The sequence below is a fragment of the Stenella coeruleoalba genome (genome assembly GCF_951394435.1).
Source record: "Stenella coeruleoalba genome assembly, chromosome: 1".
NCBI lineage: Eukaryota > Metazoa > Chordata > Mammalia > Artiodactyla > Delphinidae > Stenella > Stenella coeruleoalba.
The window spans coordinates 178,439,987-178,456,520 of NC_137169.1; the positions used below are offsets into that span (position 1 = coordinate 178,439,987).

The 16,534-nt window shown below is 51.0% G+C and overlaps 1 protein-coding gene across 1 annotated transcript; it reads left to right on the forward strand.

Annotated features, from left to right (window-relative positions):
* Nucleotides 1–3,076: 3,076 nt before the first annotated feature.
* CLEC20A (C-type lectin domain containing 20A) lies at nucleotides 3,077–16,322 on the forward strand (the record flags this gene model as incomplete). The annotated part of the gene is given in 9 exon segments (XM_079906605.1): nucleotides 3,077–3,359; nucleotides 3,362–3,463; nucleotides 4,996–5,061; nucleotides 6,696–6,853; nucleotides 6,857–7,065; nucleotides 9,411–9,899; nucleotides 10,006–10,280; nucleotides 14,307–14,392; nucleotides 16,242–16,322. Coding segments are annotated over 9 exon segments (1,749 nt in total).
* Between the last annotated feature and the right edge of the window lie 212 nt (nucleotides 16,323–16,534).

Sequence of the window (16,534 nt, forward strand, 5' to 3'; positions counted from 1 at the left end):
GAGCACAGGCTCCGGACGCGCAGGCTCAGCGGCCATGGCTCACGGGCCCAGCCGCTCCGCGGCATGTGGGATCTTCCCGGACCGGGGCATGAACCCGTGTCCCCTGCATCGGCAGGCGGACTCTCAACCACTGCGCCACCAGGGAAGCCCTACCCTAGAGTTTTGAGTCAAGTCATTTCCTTCTTGGAGCCACAGCTTTCTCGCCTGTAAAATGGGGATCGTGCTGGCCTCCCCCCGGCACTGTGGTTGTTGAGAGCGTGGGCAGGGAGGAGAGCGCAGCAAGCCTGGCCCACACCTGCCAGCTCCTGTCCCTCCTCGGTCCTCCCTCTTTCCTTCCCCTCGGCCCCTTGTCCCTCTGGGCCTTGAGGGCCCAGGAGTCTCAGCTCTCCTGCTGTCGGTCTGCGGCCCTCCTCCCTTCCCTCCCACGGTAACCAGCCCCGGCTGGGCCACGCCCCCCCCCCCCCCCCCCCCCCCCCCCCCCCCCCGTCTGCTCGTTAATTGCCAGGCGCAGCCTCTTCTAGAGGAGGGGAGCCTTTCTACCCGCTGTCTTGTCCTGTGTTGCAGCCATGCCGGCCTCGGGGCTGCGACTGTCCCTCTGCACTGTCCCTCTGCCACCGCCTGGGCAGGAGGGCACCAGGCTCCACGCACGTCCAGGGCACAGACCTGTGGGAAGGGTGCCTCTCCCCGAGGTGCCCAGACTTTGGGGTTGAAGGGGAGACAAAGTGGGAAGCAGTGACTGTTTCTGCATGTCAGCCTGGCTCCCCGCCCCTGCCCTGCCTCCTCTCACCCCTTCCCTGCCCCCCGCCTGCCCGCACCCCACCACCAGGGGTCAGAGCCTGGAGTTGGCTGTTTTATGTAGAATTTCACTCATTCATTTCTTCACTGACGCATCTAACCAACACATTAAGTGCTGATGGGTGCCAGTCGGGAATGGTGCCCTACCTTACGGAGCCCACATCCTAGTGGGGGTCAGAGACGTTCGGCAAGAAGACAGTAAACAAGATCATCACAGAATGTGACAAGAGCAATGAAGGAGATGATCAGGGTGACGAGGGACAGTCACAGGGAGATGCATGTCGGGGATTCTTTAGGTCAAGTGGGCGGGAAGGTTTCTCTGAGGAAGGGAGATTTGGGCTGAGCCTAAGGGCTAAAATGAAGGAACCTCGAAGAATAAAGCTAGAGAAAGGTCCCGAGGCCCGGGGTCGAGCCCTGTGGATGAGTAGGGTGTATGCATGAGCACGTGCGGGAGCCTGCGGAGGCTTTTCCTATGACAGCAGGGCCAGGACACACAGGGCTTGGGGACTGTGGTAAGGAGCCCGCCCTGTGGCCCGCGGCAGTGACAAGGGGAGCATGTCAGAAAGGTCCTTCTGCACGCAGAGTGGGGAGGGGACTGTGATAGTGGAGGATAGAAGCAGAGAGCGCCTTTGGGGCTGGTGCTGTCAGTCCCAGGGAGGGGATGGTGACTTGGGCCAGGGTGGCAGTGGGCACGGAAAGAAGTGGAAAGTTCAAGAAGGTCCAAGATGCACACTTGCTGTAGAAGCAATGGGATCTGCCAAGATAGAGACAGAGAGGCACCAACAGTGACTCCTGGGTGGGGCTTGAGGTGCTGGGGTGAGGGGCGCCATGTGATGAGCTGGGACGACTAGGACGGGCCGATTGGCAGGGTGAACCCATGTGCATGTGAGAAACCGACAGTCGGACACGTACACTGAGCTCCAGGGTGGAGGCTGTGTCTGGGAATTGTCATCGCAAGGCGTTTAAAGCCAGGAGATCAGCTGGGGCAGCAGGGTTTTTCACTGTGGGTTGGGACCCATTATGTCCTAAAGTCAATTTAGTGGACCACAGCCAGTGATTTTTAAAAAATAAACAGAATAGGATAAACAAATATCAAAGTGAATCACATATCACAAGAAAGTAATTTCTTTCTATTCCTTTTCTCCTGCCCAGGGATCCTCCAACTTCTCTCAGCGACAGGCAGCATCTTCTTGGCCTCTGGTGGGTGTGAGGAACATCATTCTTTCGGCAGGCACCTCATCAGGCCTTTCCCGTGCCCTCCCCCATTGTGCACATACTTGCCCCTCTGTGTGCCCGGTTTTTCAGTCTTATTTTGCTCTCCTAGGGCTCTGGCTTGAGGCTGGACGCCCCCCTCTCCCACCCCAAGACCCTGAGCAGAGCAGTCCTTAACCAGCCCTCATTTTTGTGGATGGATTAAGGAAGGAAGGAAGTGAACATTGAGTTCCTGGGGTTCGGGTCGGTTCCCGGGAGAAGTTTATGCTCATTCGTTCACTCATTCATTCATTTTCAATACACCCAGCCCCTCTGATGTGCTGGGCACTGGGAATATAATGATGAATAAGGCTGGTTCTTTGCGCCCAAGCTGCCTGGACCTGGTGGTGGAAAAGGTCCTTTTCCCCAGGGACTTTAAACAAATTCTAATGCTAGTCCCAGCAAGAGATTCAGATCCTTGCCGTTGGGCGTCTTGGTCATTGGTGTATTGGAAAAGTTCCCCAGGTGATTCTAATGTGCAGCCGCAGTTATGAGCCTGTGACACCTGCATCAGGGCAAAACCATGCTCTGTCTAAGGGCCTTGCCCACGGTCCCTGGGCCCTGGTTCTACCCCTTTCCACTGAGTGGCCTTGGCTAAGTCACTTAACTCTCAGTGACTTGGTTTTTTAATTTGTAAAACAGTCATGGTGATGTCTATCCTAGGGAGTTAGTTGTTGGAAAGGATTCAGTGAGCTAATCGCACCTGGTGAGTGCTCAGTAAACACTTTCTACTGTTGCTAAGCATTAACAAAGGTACATTGTGGCTCATAGGAAGGGAGCCTGCCCAGGATGGGGCAGAGGGAAGGGGGAGATGAGAAATGGGAGAATGGGGGATTGAGGGCGCAGGTGAGGATGGCCAGTCTTTCAGGCCAAGAGAGCAGCTTGTGCAGAAGCCTGGAAGCAGAGCTGTGGAGCTGTGCAAGTGGAGGGCGGGAGGTGAGGGGTGGAGTGGGTTAGGGGAGGCTGGGGAGGCTGCCTGTGGTGCGGTTGAACACCCGGGATTTGGGAGTAGGGTAGGGGCAGCCACACGATGACAATCTCTCCCGCCCCAGCCCTGCAGCTGACCAGTGAGAGCAAGACCTTCTGGAGGGTGGAAGAGGAGCTGAGCTGGTCTGAGGCCCTGGAGTGCTGCCGGCAGCACCGCACAGACCTGGCCGACCTGCAGAGCATGAGCGACGGGAGCAACATCAAGACGCTCTATTCCCTTACCAGCAGCACCGCGGCCTGGATCAGCCTCTTCTTCCACGTGCGCCTTGGGGGCCTGAGATGGTCCAGCGGCTCCACCTTCAGCGTGCCAGTGTGGAGCTCGCCGCCGTCTTCGAGGAGGGTCTCTGTGCCACTCTGTATTCAATAGCCATTTTCCCCAGCCTGGGGGCCGCCTCGTGCACTGCTCAGAAGCCCTTCATCTGCTACTACGGTGTGTTCAGAGTCATATTCTGGGCCTGGTCTTCCTCCTAGGGTTTTGCTTCTCAAGAGTAAATGAGAGAGAGAGAGAGTGAGCGAGCCTGGGTCTGGCTCAAGCCTTTCAGAGGATAACTATCAGCTTAACGCTTTTTTGCTACATCCTTCTCTGCCGCCTTAGTTTCTATCTCTTCTGTCCCTCATTCCAAACGCTCCATCAGAGAAGCGGGTGTAAATCAGGGTAGTCAAAAAGTAAAATCTGAAATGTTCCACTATGTCCCCTCCTCCTGCCAATTAAGGATCTGGGGAAAGAGGAAAAAGAAAGGGAGGAAAATGGGAAAGTCAGGTTGGGGATCCATTTGCGTCTGAGCAGAGCAGAGTCCAAGGTCTCTCTCCTCGTTAAAGCGCAGGGTGGCTTTATCTCGCGGGACTGGGGGAATGTGGAACAGCCACTCTCTGGGAGAACCCCTGCTTTGGGGAGGTATGTGGGTGCCCCTCTGCAGAAAAACCATTTACTCAATGCACCTGGTGCCGGCTGTTGGGGAACAGCCCCCCATCCTTGCCCCCTGGCTGGCTCCTCTCTGCCCAGGCAGCCCATGCCACTGACCCTTGTCTTAAAGGTGCTGAGATCACACGGGGGATGGTTATAGACAGCACGTTCCTGATAAAAAGTGCCAATTTCTGCTTTTCTCTCAGGCACACCCCAACTCCTCAAATAGGGGTATGGGGGACCACCCCGACGTGTCCCCAGTTCTCTGCACACCATGCCTGTCACGGGGCCTTGAAATGTAGCCCAGGGTAGCCTAGGTTTGATCTGGCAATGCCCAAGCCAGAAAAGAAATTTTTCCAGGAGTGGTGAGTGTGCCGGGGTGGGGATGGGAGCCCCCTTGAAGGAAGGGCTGCGCGTGCGGGGCTCTCCCTACTCCCCCTGGAGTCTTTGGACTCCACCCAGACGCGTCCTAACTGCATCCACTTCTCTCCAGCTCTGCAGGTCCACACACCAGCACAGCCCTCCGTGGCGTCTGCCCGGCCCACTCCCGTCTGTTCTGTACAGAGTGAACTCTTAAAAATGTAAATCAGATCAGTTTGCTTAAACACATTCAGTAGGTTCCCTTAGCACTTAGAATCACTTCCTTTTTGTAGCCAACCCAGCCCTGCTTGAGACCTTTGGCCTCATCTCCTATTTCTCTCCCTGGCCATACTGGCTGCTTTCCACTCCTCAAACACACGTGGCCCCTTCCCACCTTAGCTCTGCCCGGGGTATTCCTTCCTACCTCTTTGCAAGGCTGGCTCCTTCTCATATTCTCTTCAAGAACAAAGATCTTGCTTGTCTTATACCTGCTATTTTTCCAGGGCCTACGATAGTGTCTGTCACACAGCGGGTGCTCAATAGATATATCTATTTATGGACTACACGTAGATAGGAACAAAGGAGCCTCTCTACCCTGGAGCTACGTTTCTCCTGGCTTCAACTTGGCGGTCCCTGGTGCCCACAGAGCACGCTGGGCAGCCACACTCCCGCCGCATAACATGTGGCCCGTTTCACAGATCCTGCCCTGGAGCCCCACACCCTCCTGGAACCGGCTCTCAGCCTAACCACCTCTCCAAAGCCAGGTACACACACAGGGCTCCAGGGCTCCGCCTTCCCTTGCACTTGTCCACCTGGACCAGCTGGCTTCCCCAACCCCTGCCTGGCCCAGGGATCCCCTGGCTTTGCGGGCCCCCAGGCTGACACACAAGCAGAGGCTCAATGCTTTTGTTATTCAGCTGGCCCCGGGGGCGGTGGGGTGGGGAGAGGAGGAGCGGGTTGGGGGGTGGGGGGAAGGTCTCCAACCAGTCCAGGCTGCATCCCAGTCTTCTGGTGCCCCTACCCTTAGCGGCTTGGGGGTGGGGGGCAAGGGTAGCATTTCTCCGCAGTCCAGGCCCATCCACCTGGTGAGGGGGATAGTACTGCCCTGATATTTTACAAAGCGTTGCTTGGTGTCTGGTTAGAGACACTTCAAAGGAAATTCACTCCTCAGCCTGCTTTGTAAAGTTGGTTTTCTGCTCGTTGTGGAACATGGCGCTGTGGAGTGAAGATAGCACAGGCTTCCGGGGAGGGCGGACCCGCATTTGAATCTCGTCTTGCCACTTAATAAGGCATGAGTTTGGGCAAGTCATCACCTCCCCGAGTCTCCCTTTTCTCCTCCGTAAATGAGGTTAATAACATCTGCGTCTCAGGATTATTGTGAGGATTTTAAAAGATGACGTGTGCGACATGCAAAGCTCAGGGCTGGCGAGGACTAGGTGCTTGAAAAAGGGTAGCTTTAAAAGACCAATTTAGATAGGGAACATGAGGGAAATAGGCAAATCTTGACGGGGCTTTGGTGAGCAGGCATGTGTCAGAGAGGTTGGGAGGCCCTATTTGAGGATGTGATTCCCAATTTTGCAAACACAGGCGTTTCCTTTAAGGGGTCTCTGGAATCAATCCCTCAGGTGGTGCCAAAGCACCTCCTTTCCAAACTTCCCTTGTTTAGAATCACAGATGCTTGTGTGGGCAGATGAGACAGGCCTGACCAGGGGCAGGGCAGGCGGGGGCTGGAGGTAGAGGCTGTGAGAGGCTGAGTCTTGGTCTGAGCTCCACCAGAAGTCAGGGCCACTGACCAGCAGGTGTGCCCCTCGCCAGGCTCACCTCTCGTCCCTGGCTCTCCTGATGGTGTGAGCCTGAGACTATCACACACTCCCTCTATCCTGCCTCAGCCGGGAGCCTCCTGAGAGCCCATGCGGCAGGCACAGGCCCTGGAAACCACAAATGAGGCTGATTCCAGACCAGGATCGTCCCATCTCCCTCATCACCTCCCTGCAAAGTTTAACCCTACCATTTAATTGAGTGTTTAATATTTGTATACGTGGTTTCATTTAATCCTTTAAACGAAATACATTTAGGTACTATTATTATCCCTGTTGTACAGATGGAGAAATTGAGGCTTAGACTTGACTTGTAAGGCCATACAGCCAAGAGGAGAGTTCTTAACCCCTGCCTTTCCTAATGAATGGTCTTTCCCCCAGCTGCTGCTATGATAGCTCATTCACTCTCCCAGTCTGGTATTTAGTCTGCCTATAGACTTGTGGGTTTGATCAAACCTAACTCCTGAGGATGGGGAACAAGGGCAGGGCCCAAACCAGGGCTCTGTCCTGGGGGCGATGAGGGCTGAGCAGGCAGAGATCCTGGACCTCAAGCCTGTGGTCTCTACATTCTTTGCCCGCAGCTGAGGTTCAGATTGGCAATCTGAACTTCAAGCAATGTGACCAAGAAAGGAAGTGGCTGGCAGCTGTGAGGTACTGCCGCAGACACCGCACAGACCTGGCTGACCTGCAGACAGTGACTGAGGAGACAGACAAGGAGGCCTTGAAATCCATCACGAGTTAGACTGAGGCCTGGATTGGCCTCTACTTCAGTGCGGCCTCTGGGTCTCTGAGATGCTCCAGTGAGGTGGGTGCCAGCGTCCCGACCTGGCTGCAGGTGCCTGAGTTTGGGGCAGGACTATGTGCGGGTCTCCGCAGCTACTGGAGCTTCTCCGCCAGAATTTCTGCAGTGGCCTGCTTTTCCCTGAAACCCTTCATCTGCTTCCATGGTGCGTGACAGTCGTCCCCGCTGCCCCTTGACCCACCAAGGCTAGGCTGGGATGGGAAACGAGTTTACTTGGCAGCCGGAGGTGGTGAGGATACACCTAAGGAAGTATTTATAGATTCTTAGGGGAGCAAAGTTATTCTGGAACAGGTTTTAATTTAATTTAATGGCTAATTCCATCTAGCCTCAGGGCATTAGCAAGTAGCAACAGCAATTACTTATTGCGCAATAAAGAGGTTAAAAGTGTGGGCTTTGGAATCAGACTTTATCACTTGCTAGAAATAAGATGAGCGGCATCTCTGAGCCTCATTTCCCTCATGTGGAAAAAACAAAATGGTATTGATGACGCACCTCACAAAATGGCTTTGAAGAATGAATGAGAATAAATATAAGGGACCTAGTAAAGACCCTGGCACAGAGTAAGCACCCAAAAGATACTAGCTACTGACACTGTTGTTGTCACCACAGTCACATGGGAACCAGAGGCCCACCTGGTTATTCTGGATCTTGTGTGTGAAACGTCTCCTCAGCAACAGACTTCATCCTGCCTTGTCATTTCCGTCTCTCTTCTCTTTCCTCCCTTCCTTCTTTCCTCCTTGTTTGTATCAGCCTTATTGAGATATAATTCATGTACCTTTAAAATTCACTCTTTTGAGGTGGCCAGTATAGTGAGATTTAGTACATACCCAGGTGGTACAATCATCACTACTATCTAATTTTAAGACATTTGTATCACCCCCAATAAGAGACTCTTTACCCTTTAGCAGTGACCCCCCATTCTCTCACACCCTCAGCCCTGGCAACCACTCATCTACTTTCTGTCTCTGTGGATTTGCCTATTCTTGGCTGTTTTCTTTTTGTATTCTGGATTTGATGAGAATCATGATCCTTATCTGTAAAATAGGAACAATGGTTCCTCCCTTGTTGTGAGGAATAAAGATTGTGAACATACCTGTCCTGTGACAGGGGCCCTCCTGAGTTTGGCTCCTGTGATGGGAGGCTGGTCATCAGTGTCTGGTGGGATCTCTCACAGGCGTGTCGGCTGTGGCAGACCTGGGGGTGCTGTGTCCCCCCTCATCAGCCCTGCCCTCACACTCACCGGTGGTGTTTTCTTGCAGACCCCACCATTGGACACCGGGAGTCAGCAGCCCTCCCTCAGCTCTCCTTCATACCCTCCTCAGAAGTGACCATGGGGACAACGCCCAGTCCAAGTACCCTCCCCTGTTTTCTGCTCTCTGTGGGTGCTTTGAGCCTGTTCTTGGCTGGATTCTGGGGTCTCCAGGGCCTAGGAAGTGGAGAGGGTAGCCTGGATGCAGCAGCACAGGGTGGGTCCCATGGGATCCTCCCCAAAGGGCCAGGGAGGGGCCAGGAAAGAGGTGAACCAACGGGGTGGCGACCATGGGCCTCTTATGGAGAGGGATTTCCCTGGGTCCCCCCCTCTGCTGGGCCAGCTGGGGTTTGGAGGAGGAGGACTCGGTCACCATCAACCTTCTTCCTTGAACTGGACCATTGGACTTGCAGCTCCCGGGCCAGGGGACCCAAGAGAGGTTGTGCAGTCTCTCAGGTGAGGTGATGAGGGCCTGGCCTGGGAGACAGACGGGAAGACGCCCTCACTGCCCAGCTGAGCAGTACTTCTGAGGAAAAATCATCAGAGAGGCCTCTGAGGTTCAGCATCCAGAGAGGGAAGCGCAATAGAGGGCCAAATCCCTTTCAATTTGGGGCTTTTCTGGGAGGAGAGAAGATGAGAGATGAGTTGTGGGGACATGGCTGGGAATGACAGTGACAGTGTTCCTTCAGCATCTTTAAATTCCTGAAACATCTTCACAGCTATTGCCTCCTTTTGCTTCCCATGAGGTCTGAAGCAAACTAGGAATAACTGAGGGCAGAAATCACTGTTCTCCTGGCATCTTTACAGATTCCTACATCTGACAATGGTATTACTGCCTTTTTGAGGACACAGAGAAGTTAGGGGGCTTGCTCATAGTTGCACAGAGCTTTATTCATTCCTGGGACACAAGGAAAAGGCAGGGCCTGTTCTGAAGGAGCTGACAGCCAACTGGGAAGAGGGCTCCTGACAGGCAGTGTTGCTTGTGTAGTCACAGGCATGGTGGGGACACAGAGAAGGGGATTGTCCCCGCTCCTGTAATTAAACGAGGATTTCCTGGAGGAGGTGATTTCGAAGTTAACTTGCAGAGGGTGTGGAGGGGGTCGGGGTGCGTAGCGCTGAGCGGGGAGGCCGGGGCCCTGCAGGGGTGGGGTCCCTGTGAGCTGCTAAGGAACGCAGCCCTGCCCCTGGAGGCAACAGATTAGGTTGAGAAGAGGGGGAAGAGCCTGTCTTCTGCTTCCCATCGAGGTCTCACCTGGCCCAGGCCGCACCTGGCGGGGTCAGAAGGCCCTCCTTGCTTCGCCCTGTCTGCGATGGGTGTGCAGGGCCGGGCGCGGAAAAACCGCGCGCCGCGCACCGCGGTCCCCCCCCTTCACCCCGCATCCCCTCCCCGGCCGCTCGGCGCAGCGGGCCCCACGGAAGCCTTCTCTCTGGCGTAGGGGCCAGCGCCGGCCCCGCGCAGGGTCCGGCTGAGGCGGCGCGGCTCCCGCAGCTAGTCAGCCCGGAGCCCGCCGAGCTCGGCCCCCGCCCCCGCGCCCCCCGGGCCTTCTCCTCCGCGGGCCCTGAGGCGCCAGAGACCCAAGGGACGGAGGCGCCGAGCCCTCCGACCCACCTCGAGATCCCTGGGTACGGCCCTGTCCGCGACGGTGGGCCCTCGACCCCGCCGGTCACCGCCCAGAATACGTCCTTCGGCCCCGTGCCCCCGGCCTCCGCGCCGACCCCAGCCTCGAGCTCCGCGCTCCTGGGGAGCCCCTCTGTCCCCCAGGAAGTGACCGAGACCCCTCTGGCCTCCGCCTCGAGCCCTGCTCCTGACCCCGCGCCCCCGGAGGACCCCGTGACCCAGGGCGGGCCCGGGACGCCGCGGGGGGCGCAGCGGGCCCCTCGCCCGGCTCCACCCGCGGGGCCTTGGCTCAGCCGGGGATGGCGGCGCCCCCCGGGTCTGCCACGTCCAGCCGGTCCCGCAGCGCCGAGCTTCTGGGTACGGAAGAGAGCACCTCGGAGCCTTCCGGCTCAGGGAGCTCGGCTGGGCCTCAGAGAACAACGGCGCGCCAGGACGCGGTAGCTCCGAGCCAGGCCGCACGCCCGAGACCGCTGGCAGCCGGCCAGAGCCTGAGACAGGTGCCCGCCCACTCGCGTCGCTGGGGGTTGGGGACACAGCCCTGGCGCCTGGGTCTTCCTTTGGGGAGACCAAGCCCTAGTTTCCATTACCCGGCCACAAGTCAGGGAGGTTGAGGGGGTGAGGGTATGTGCTGGGCCACATCTCCCGGCCCCAGGTGCATTCCAGATCACTCCATGGGGGATCCTAGAGCCAGTTCACCCCCTCATCCTCCCCCTACATAATAATTTAGGGTGGGGCGATCTAGGGGAGAAAAACCTATCTTTGGCTAGAGGAGTCTTTCAGTCAAGGGTTGGAATGCTGGGTCTTCTACTTACCGTGTGGTCTTAGGCAAACTTCCTAACCTCTCCGAACTTCATTTTTCTCATTTTTTTTTTTTCTTTTTTTTTTTTAGTGGTGCGCGGGCCTCTCACTGTTGTGGCCTCTCCCGTTGCGGAGCACAAGCTCCGGACGCGCAGGTTCAGCGGCCATGGCTCACGGGCCCAGCCGCTCCGCGGCGTGTGGGATCCTCCCGGATCGGGGCACGAACCCACGCCCCCTGCATCATTTTTCTCATTTTTAAAGTGAAGAGAAACACCAAATGTCAAGAGTTATCTTTCAGTGCCTGGCATCAATGAATGGTAGTTATTACTATTCTAGTCTCAATTCAGTAGTGAAATGTTTAGTAATTCAGTCTCCCATCTGTCCTTACCTTATTCAATAGACAAGGTTGGCCTCAGTCTCATTTTATTAATTACAAATGATTATGAATGATCACAATTATGAATTATTAAGGTTGTGAAATCTCACAGGGCAGGGGCTGTTTTGTTTTATGCCTCTTTATATCTTTCCCAGGCCTAGAATAGTGTTTTGCACACTGGTAGATGATTTAATTCAACAATCATTTCCTGAGTACCTGTTTTGAACAAGGCAGTGGATACCAAGATGAGCAGGACCTGCTTCCTGTCTTTAAAAGAGCTTAGTCTAATAGGGGCTAATAGAGACAACCAGGACAGTTTAATTAGTGCTGCCGCAGAAGGGTGAACCAAGAGGCTTGCCAAGAAAATGACTCATTTATTCTGCCTGGAAAGGTGGTGGTAATTGGACAAAAGGTAATGGAGGATTTCATCAGGCAGCAAAGGCTAGAAGGTTCTTCCTGGCAGAGGGAACAGCATGGGCAAAGATAGGTAGATGTGGAAATGTGTGGTTTGGGAAAGACAAGCAGTCTGATGTGACTGGAGTGTCGGTCACATATTCGGGAAGGAAGCGGCAAGTGATGAGGGGAAAGAGGTAGACTGAGGCCAAATTCTGAAGGACTGGATCCTGCAGTCAGCACAGCCATCAGAGGTTTTTAGCAAGTGAGCAAAATGGTCAGCTCTGTAGTCAATAGAAGCAAGGTGGTTTTAATGACATGGGGCAATGCCTGTATCAGGATGCTAAAGGAAAACATGATTCAACATTATACATATAACACAGTCACAATAATGTTGAAAGGAAACATCAACCTATACTTGGGAAAAGAAGATTGTAAAGAAATGTGTGAAAATGTTAACAATGGTTAAATTCAGGCAAAAAGAATATGAGTGTTTCCCCCTTTCTGTGCTTCTGCATTTTACAAACTTATTTATTTCACTGAAGAAATGTACAATGCTTTGGGTGGAGTAAGAAGAGGGCATTTTGGAGAGAAGACACAGGAAGTGTATGTGTGGGGAAAGACTTGCACGGTCCGGGAGAGTGGAACCGAGGCCAGATCTGGAGCAGTGGAGCAAGGAGGGACATGAGGGAACTGATTTTACATCGTTTGCAAGTGACATTAATTGAAGAAATATAAATACAAACACATTTTAAAAAATGCTCAGCTTTGTTCATTGAATCATAGCAGTGCAAATTAAAAGCAAGATGCATTAAAAAGTTCTTTGTTTTAACTTAGCAGTTTGGCAAAGATCTGGGGTGATAATGCTGATAAGAATGTGAGAAAATCAGCACTGTCAGACACTGGATAGCACAGTAAACTTGTGCTACCATTCTTGCAATGCCTGTTAGTTCCGAAATGTGCATACTCTTTCATACAGAAATTCTGCCCTTGGAAATTTATTAAGGAAATAATAGTACAAGGTGCACATACACATATATACGTGTCCTCCACACACAGGTTGTTTGTTGCAGCATTGTTTATTACAGTGAAAAACTGGAGGCAATCTAATGTCCATTGAAAGCAGATTGATTAAATAAGTTACGGTACATTCAGTGAAATACTATGCAGCCTTTAAAGAGAATAAGGTAGATCTCTACGCATTCAAATTAAAAAATTCAAGTGTGTGAAAGATATTCTATAGCAAACTGTTAATAGTGGTTGTCCCTGGGTCAGGGGAGGGGATACTTCTGCTTAAATATTTTACAGTAATATACCACAAGAACAATATGGTTCAAATATTCCATATTAAAAAAAAAAAAAAGACATCTGCAAGGCACTGACAGGACTTTGGTGACTGAACGTGACAGCAAGTGAGAGGGAGTAAGGGAGCAGCTGGAGAGCCTCAGTAGACGGGCACCATAAAGGGGGTGAGAAGGCTGCTGGGGGAGGCTGAGCTTGGTTTTGGAATACGTACTTTGAGTTTGAGGTGCTACCCCTTGATGGAGAGGTTGGGGGTTCCTGGGTGCCATGGTGGGGGCCCTGTGTAGCTAGCAGACTACATAAGGGCACTGGGCCTCTTGGGGTAGGAACTGCTGAAAATAAACACTCACTCCTGAGGAGATATCTTATAATATTGCTAAGCCCCACAAATCCTGGTATCAGAGACACTTTATGAGAGATGATGCTGTAGCTACCGGGTACATGAGCCTATGGAGGTAAGTGAAGGATTGGCAGGGACTGAGCGTCCCACCCCGGATGGTTTCTGCAGGATGGTGGCTGCCCGTGCCTGTCTTCTAGCTCAGGGGCAGTCACCAATCTCAGACCACCTTGCTTCTGGCTGTATTTGCAATAACTCCTTTATTTTCCCCTCTTGTAGCTGTGACCAGTGAAAGGAGTGGCACTGATATAACAGATGCAGCTATTGCCACTCAGGCCCAACATTTGAGCTCATCTAATCACCCAGATTCTAAAGAAAACACTCTAGCACCAAAACCAGGTAACTGCTTCTGGTTACCAAGTTCCCACTCTTAACAACCAGGCAGTTAAATCTGGACAGCCACTCCTTAGCATAGGGTGCTCAAGACCTTTTTGTGAAAGACAGCCTGAAATGGGAAGGGAACAAGGATGAGGATCCTAGAGTTGGTTAGCTCCCTGGCGATTGTGAAAGCTCCGGGGGCATGTTTCCTTCCTTCAGAATCTCCTCTTTCTCATATGCAAAAGGGACGTAGTAAAAACGACCCTGCCTACATCACAGGGTTGTTTCAAGTACCCAGTGAGATAATTATGCAAAGGTACTTTATAAACTATAAAATGCTGTACAGATATAGAGTAGTCCTATTATGAGGCTGTAGTTCCTGTGATTATAGCGTTCATGGCCAAAGGCTGAGCCTGTTTATAGTCTCAGAGAACTTACGAGTTTTCTGTGGTACAGTTGGCCTTTACAAATGTGGGTCCAGGGGAGAGGTGAATATTTCCAGCATGGTGTGGGACATTTACTCAACAGATTTATTAAAAGGAAGAAGCAAGAATTCCCTGGCAGTCCAGGGATCGATCCCTGGTTGGGGAACTAAGATCCTGCAAGCTGCGTGGCATGCCCAAAAAAAAAAAAAAAAAAAAAAAGAAAAGAAAAGAAAAGGAAGAAGGAAAATACTGAGGAGAAAATAATTGCCTGAGGGTGGCCAGGATATGGGAGGAGAGCAGTGGTTACTCCACTCATGAGACTCTTTCCTGTCAGCCACTAGCTGGTTGTGGCTGAGCATTTTTCTGTCCAGCAGTTTCTTCTTTCTTTTTGAAATCCTAAATCACCATGTAGCATCTATGGTGTCCAGGGGATACTCCCGACTGCCAAGAACTTGAAGTTTTCAAATGGCTACGAGATAATCTCCTCTGAGCCAGGTAGTACTTCCTTTTTCAGGGCAACTCTTTGGAATCCTGAAAGCAGATTTTCTTATCCCAGTTCTGATGCACCCAGAAGACATGAAAGACCAATTCTTGAGTGAGGTGAGACTTCTCCGTCCTCTAATTTTGATCAGTCAGGTGACTTGACAATGCAAAGCGATACTGTCAAGCCAATACAGGAAGAGAAAAAGCTTTGGAAAATTAGCTCATCTGTTCCCATTGTCACCATCCTGGCTCATGGTGACAGGTTGGTTTATGTGCTCAGATCTTTTCTTACTCTCTCCATTTTTCCTGAGCTCTTAAAAAAATCAATACAGCATAGTCAGAAGGACCTAAGTTTGGGTCTTGGCTTTGAGCTTATTAGTTGTGTGACCTTGAGCAAGTAACTTAATCTTTCTGAGCCTCAGTTTCCTCATGAATTAGGAACAACAGTACCTAACTCATATCGCTGGTATTATGACAAAAGGAAATATTCCATAAAAAGTGCTTAGCAAATTGGCACATTGGAAGTGCTCAATATATATTAGCTATTATTATTATCTTATTATTATTCTGAATATACATTTGTTCCCTCTTGTTTTTTTTTTTTTTTTCCTCTTGTTTTTTTTAAAGTATTGTGAGATGAGAGATTGTGAAGAGGAAGAATTATTCCTAAATATTGTGACAAAAGCCTCAAGCTGATTTTTGAATATGACCTAAAGGCACATTTTTCAGTGATATCAGATTATAATCATAAGATGTCAGAGCTAGAGAGTTCCTCATAGCCCATCTAGCCAAAACCATAATTTTACAGACAAGGAAACTGATTGGCGTTAATCTGGTAGCTTATTGCAATTTACTCATAGGCCAAAGAAATAGCACCCAGGCAATTCATTCTAAAATCTCACAAACTGAAGTCTCTAGGAAGAACAGGTGTGTGTGTGTGTGTGTGTGTGTGTGTGTGTGTATGTGTGTGTGTGCGCGCACGCCCGTCCGCATGCATGCACAAATGCCTGCCAGGTAGCGGGGAGGGAACTGGAGAGCTTTCGGTGCATTTTGCTGTTGAAGAGCAGGTGCAAATGATGCAATTTGGCATCTGATAAATTTTTTAGTAAAAGTTCAAGTAATAAGACTGCAGTGCTGAGTATTAAGTCTACAAAAGTCAAGAACCGTTTTTTTTTTGGCAGGGGTGGGTTACCAAACCAGAAACCATCTACCTTTTATTTTAAATTAAAACCAATAATAGGAAAATTGGGGTCAAGATGGGGAGTTCCAGCTTCTGGTCACTTTTGTTGGAATATAGCTATTTCATATTAATGGAGAGGATTTCTACCTCACAGATATAAAGGATGGAATTGGTGGGGACAAGGTAGAGTATATTATCAGCTTTAGTAGCATTTACTGATAAAATTTGAAATAGGAGGCAAACAAAACACCTATAGCCAACTTATCCCAGTTCCATGGATGGGAACAGAGAAAACATTGTAACAGACACTCACACAGTGCTCAGAGAGAGATATGGACTAGTGGTTGTTAACCCTATCTGAACTTAGAATCCTGTGGGGAAGGTTAAAAAAAAAAAAAAAAAAAAAAAGCCTGGCCCAATCCTTAGAGAGATACTATTTAATTGTTCAATGGTGGGTCTAAAGGGGCATCTCTACTCTGATTTTTTCAAGATCCCAAGTGATTTTGATGAACAGTCAAGACTGAGAATCCCTGATTGTCATTTGTTTTAGTCTCCTTTGTCATTAAATATTTTTTGTATGCTGGGGGTGGTGGTGGTGACCTAACAAACTTGATTTCTGTACTTTCCTATTGGTGAAGGTGCTAACGACAAAAGGCAGGTAGCTGCAGGGAGGCTAAGAAAAATAAAGGGTATGGCTGGACATAAAGGGTGGACAGTTAAGGGCTAAGATGACTAGGAGGTTACAAGATAGCATCAACAACAGTTTCTCTCTTTTTGATGTTTCAGATCCAAGAAGTCTTAAAGCTTACATTAGGTCATGAGCAATTCAGATTGAAATGGGTTGGCTTTGAAGTAAACAAAAAATAGCACACGTCTACTGTGACCTGGAGTCTCCTCACACAATTTTCTCTGGATTTTGAGTGAATTTTAGTTTTTTAATTCATAGTAAAACAGAAGTAGAAGTCACTAGATATGTGAAGAGGCTAACTGGTGGAATTTCAGACCTATACTTAGCCTGTAAGAAAACTACTTATGGGACCTGCATCCTGGGGTTTTAAAGAATGAAGGAAAGCAGAAGA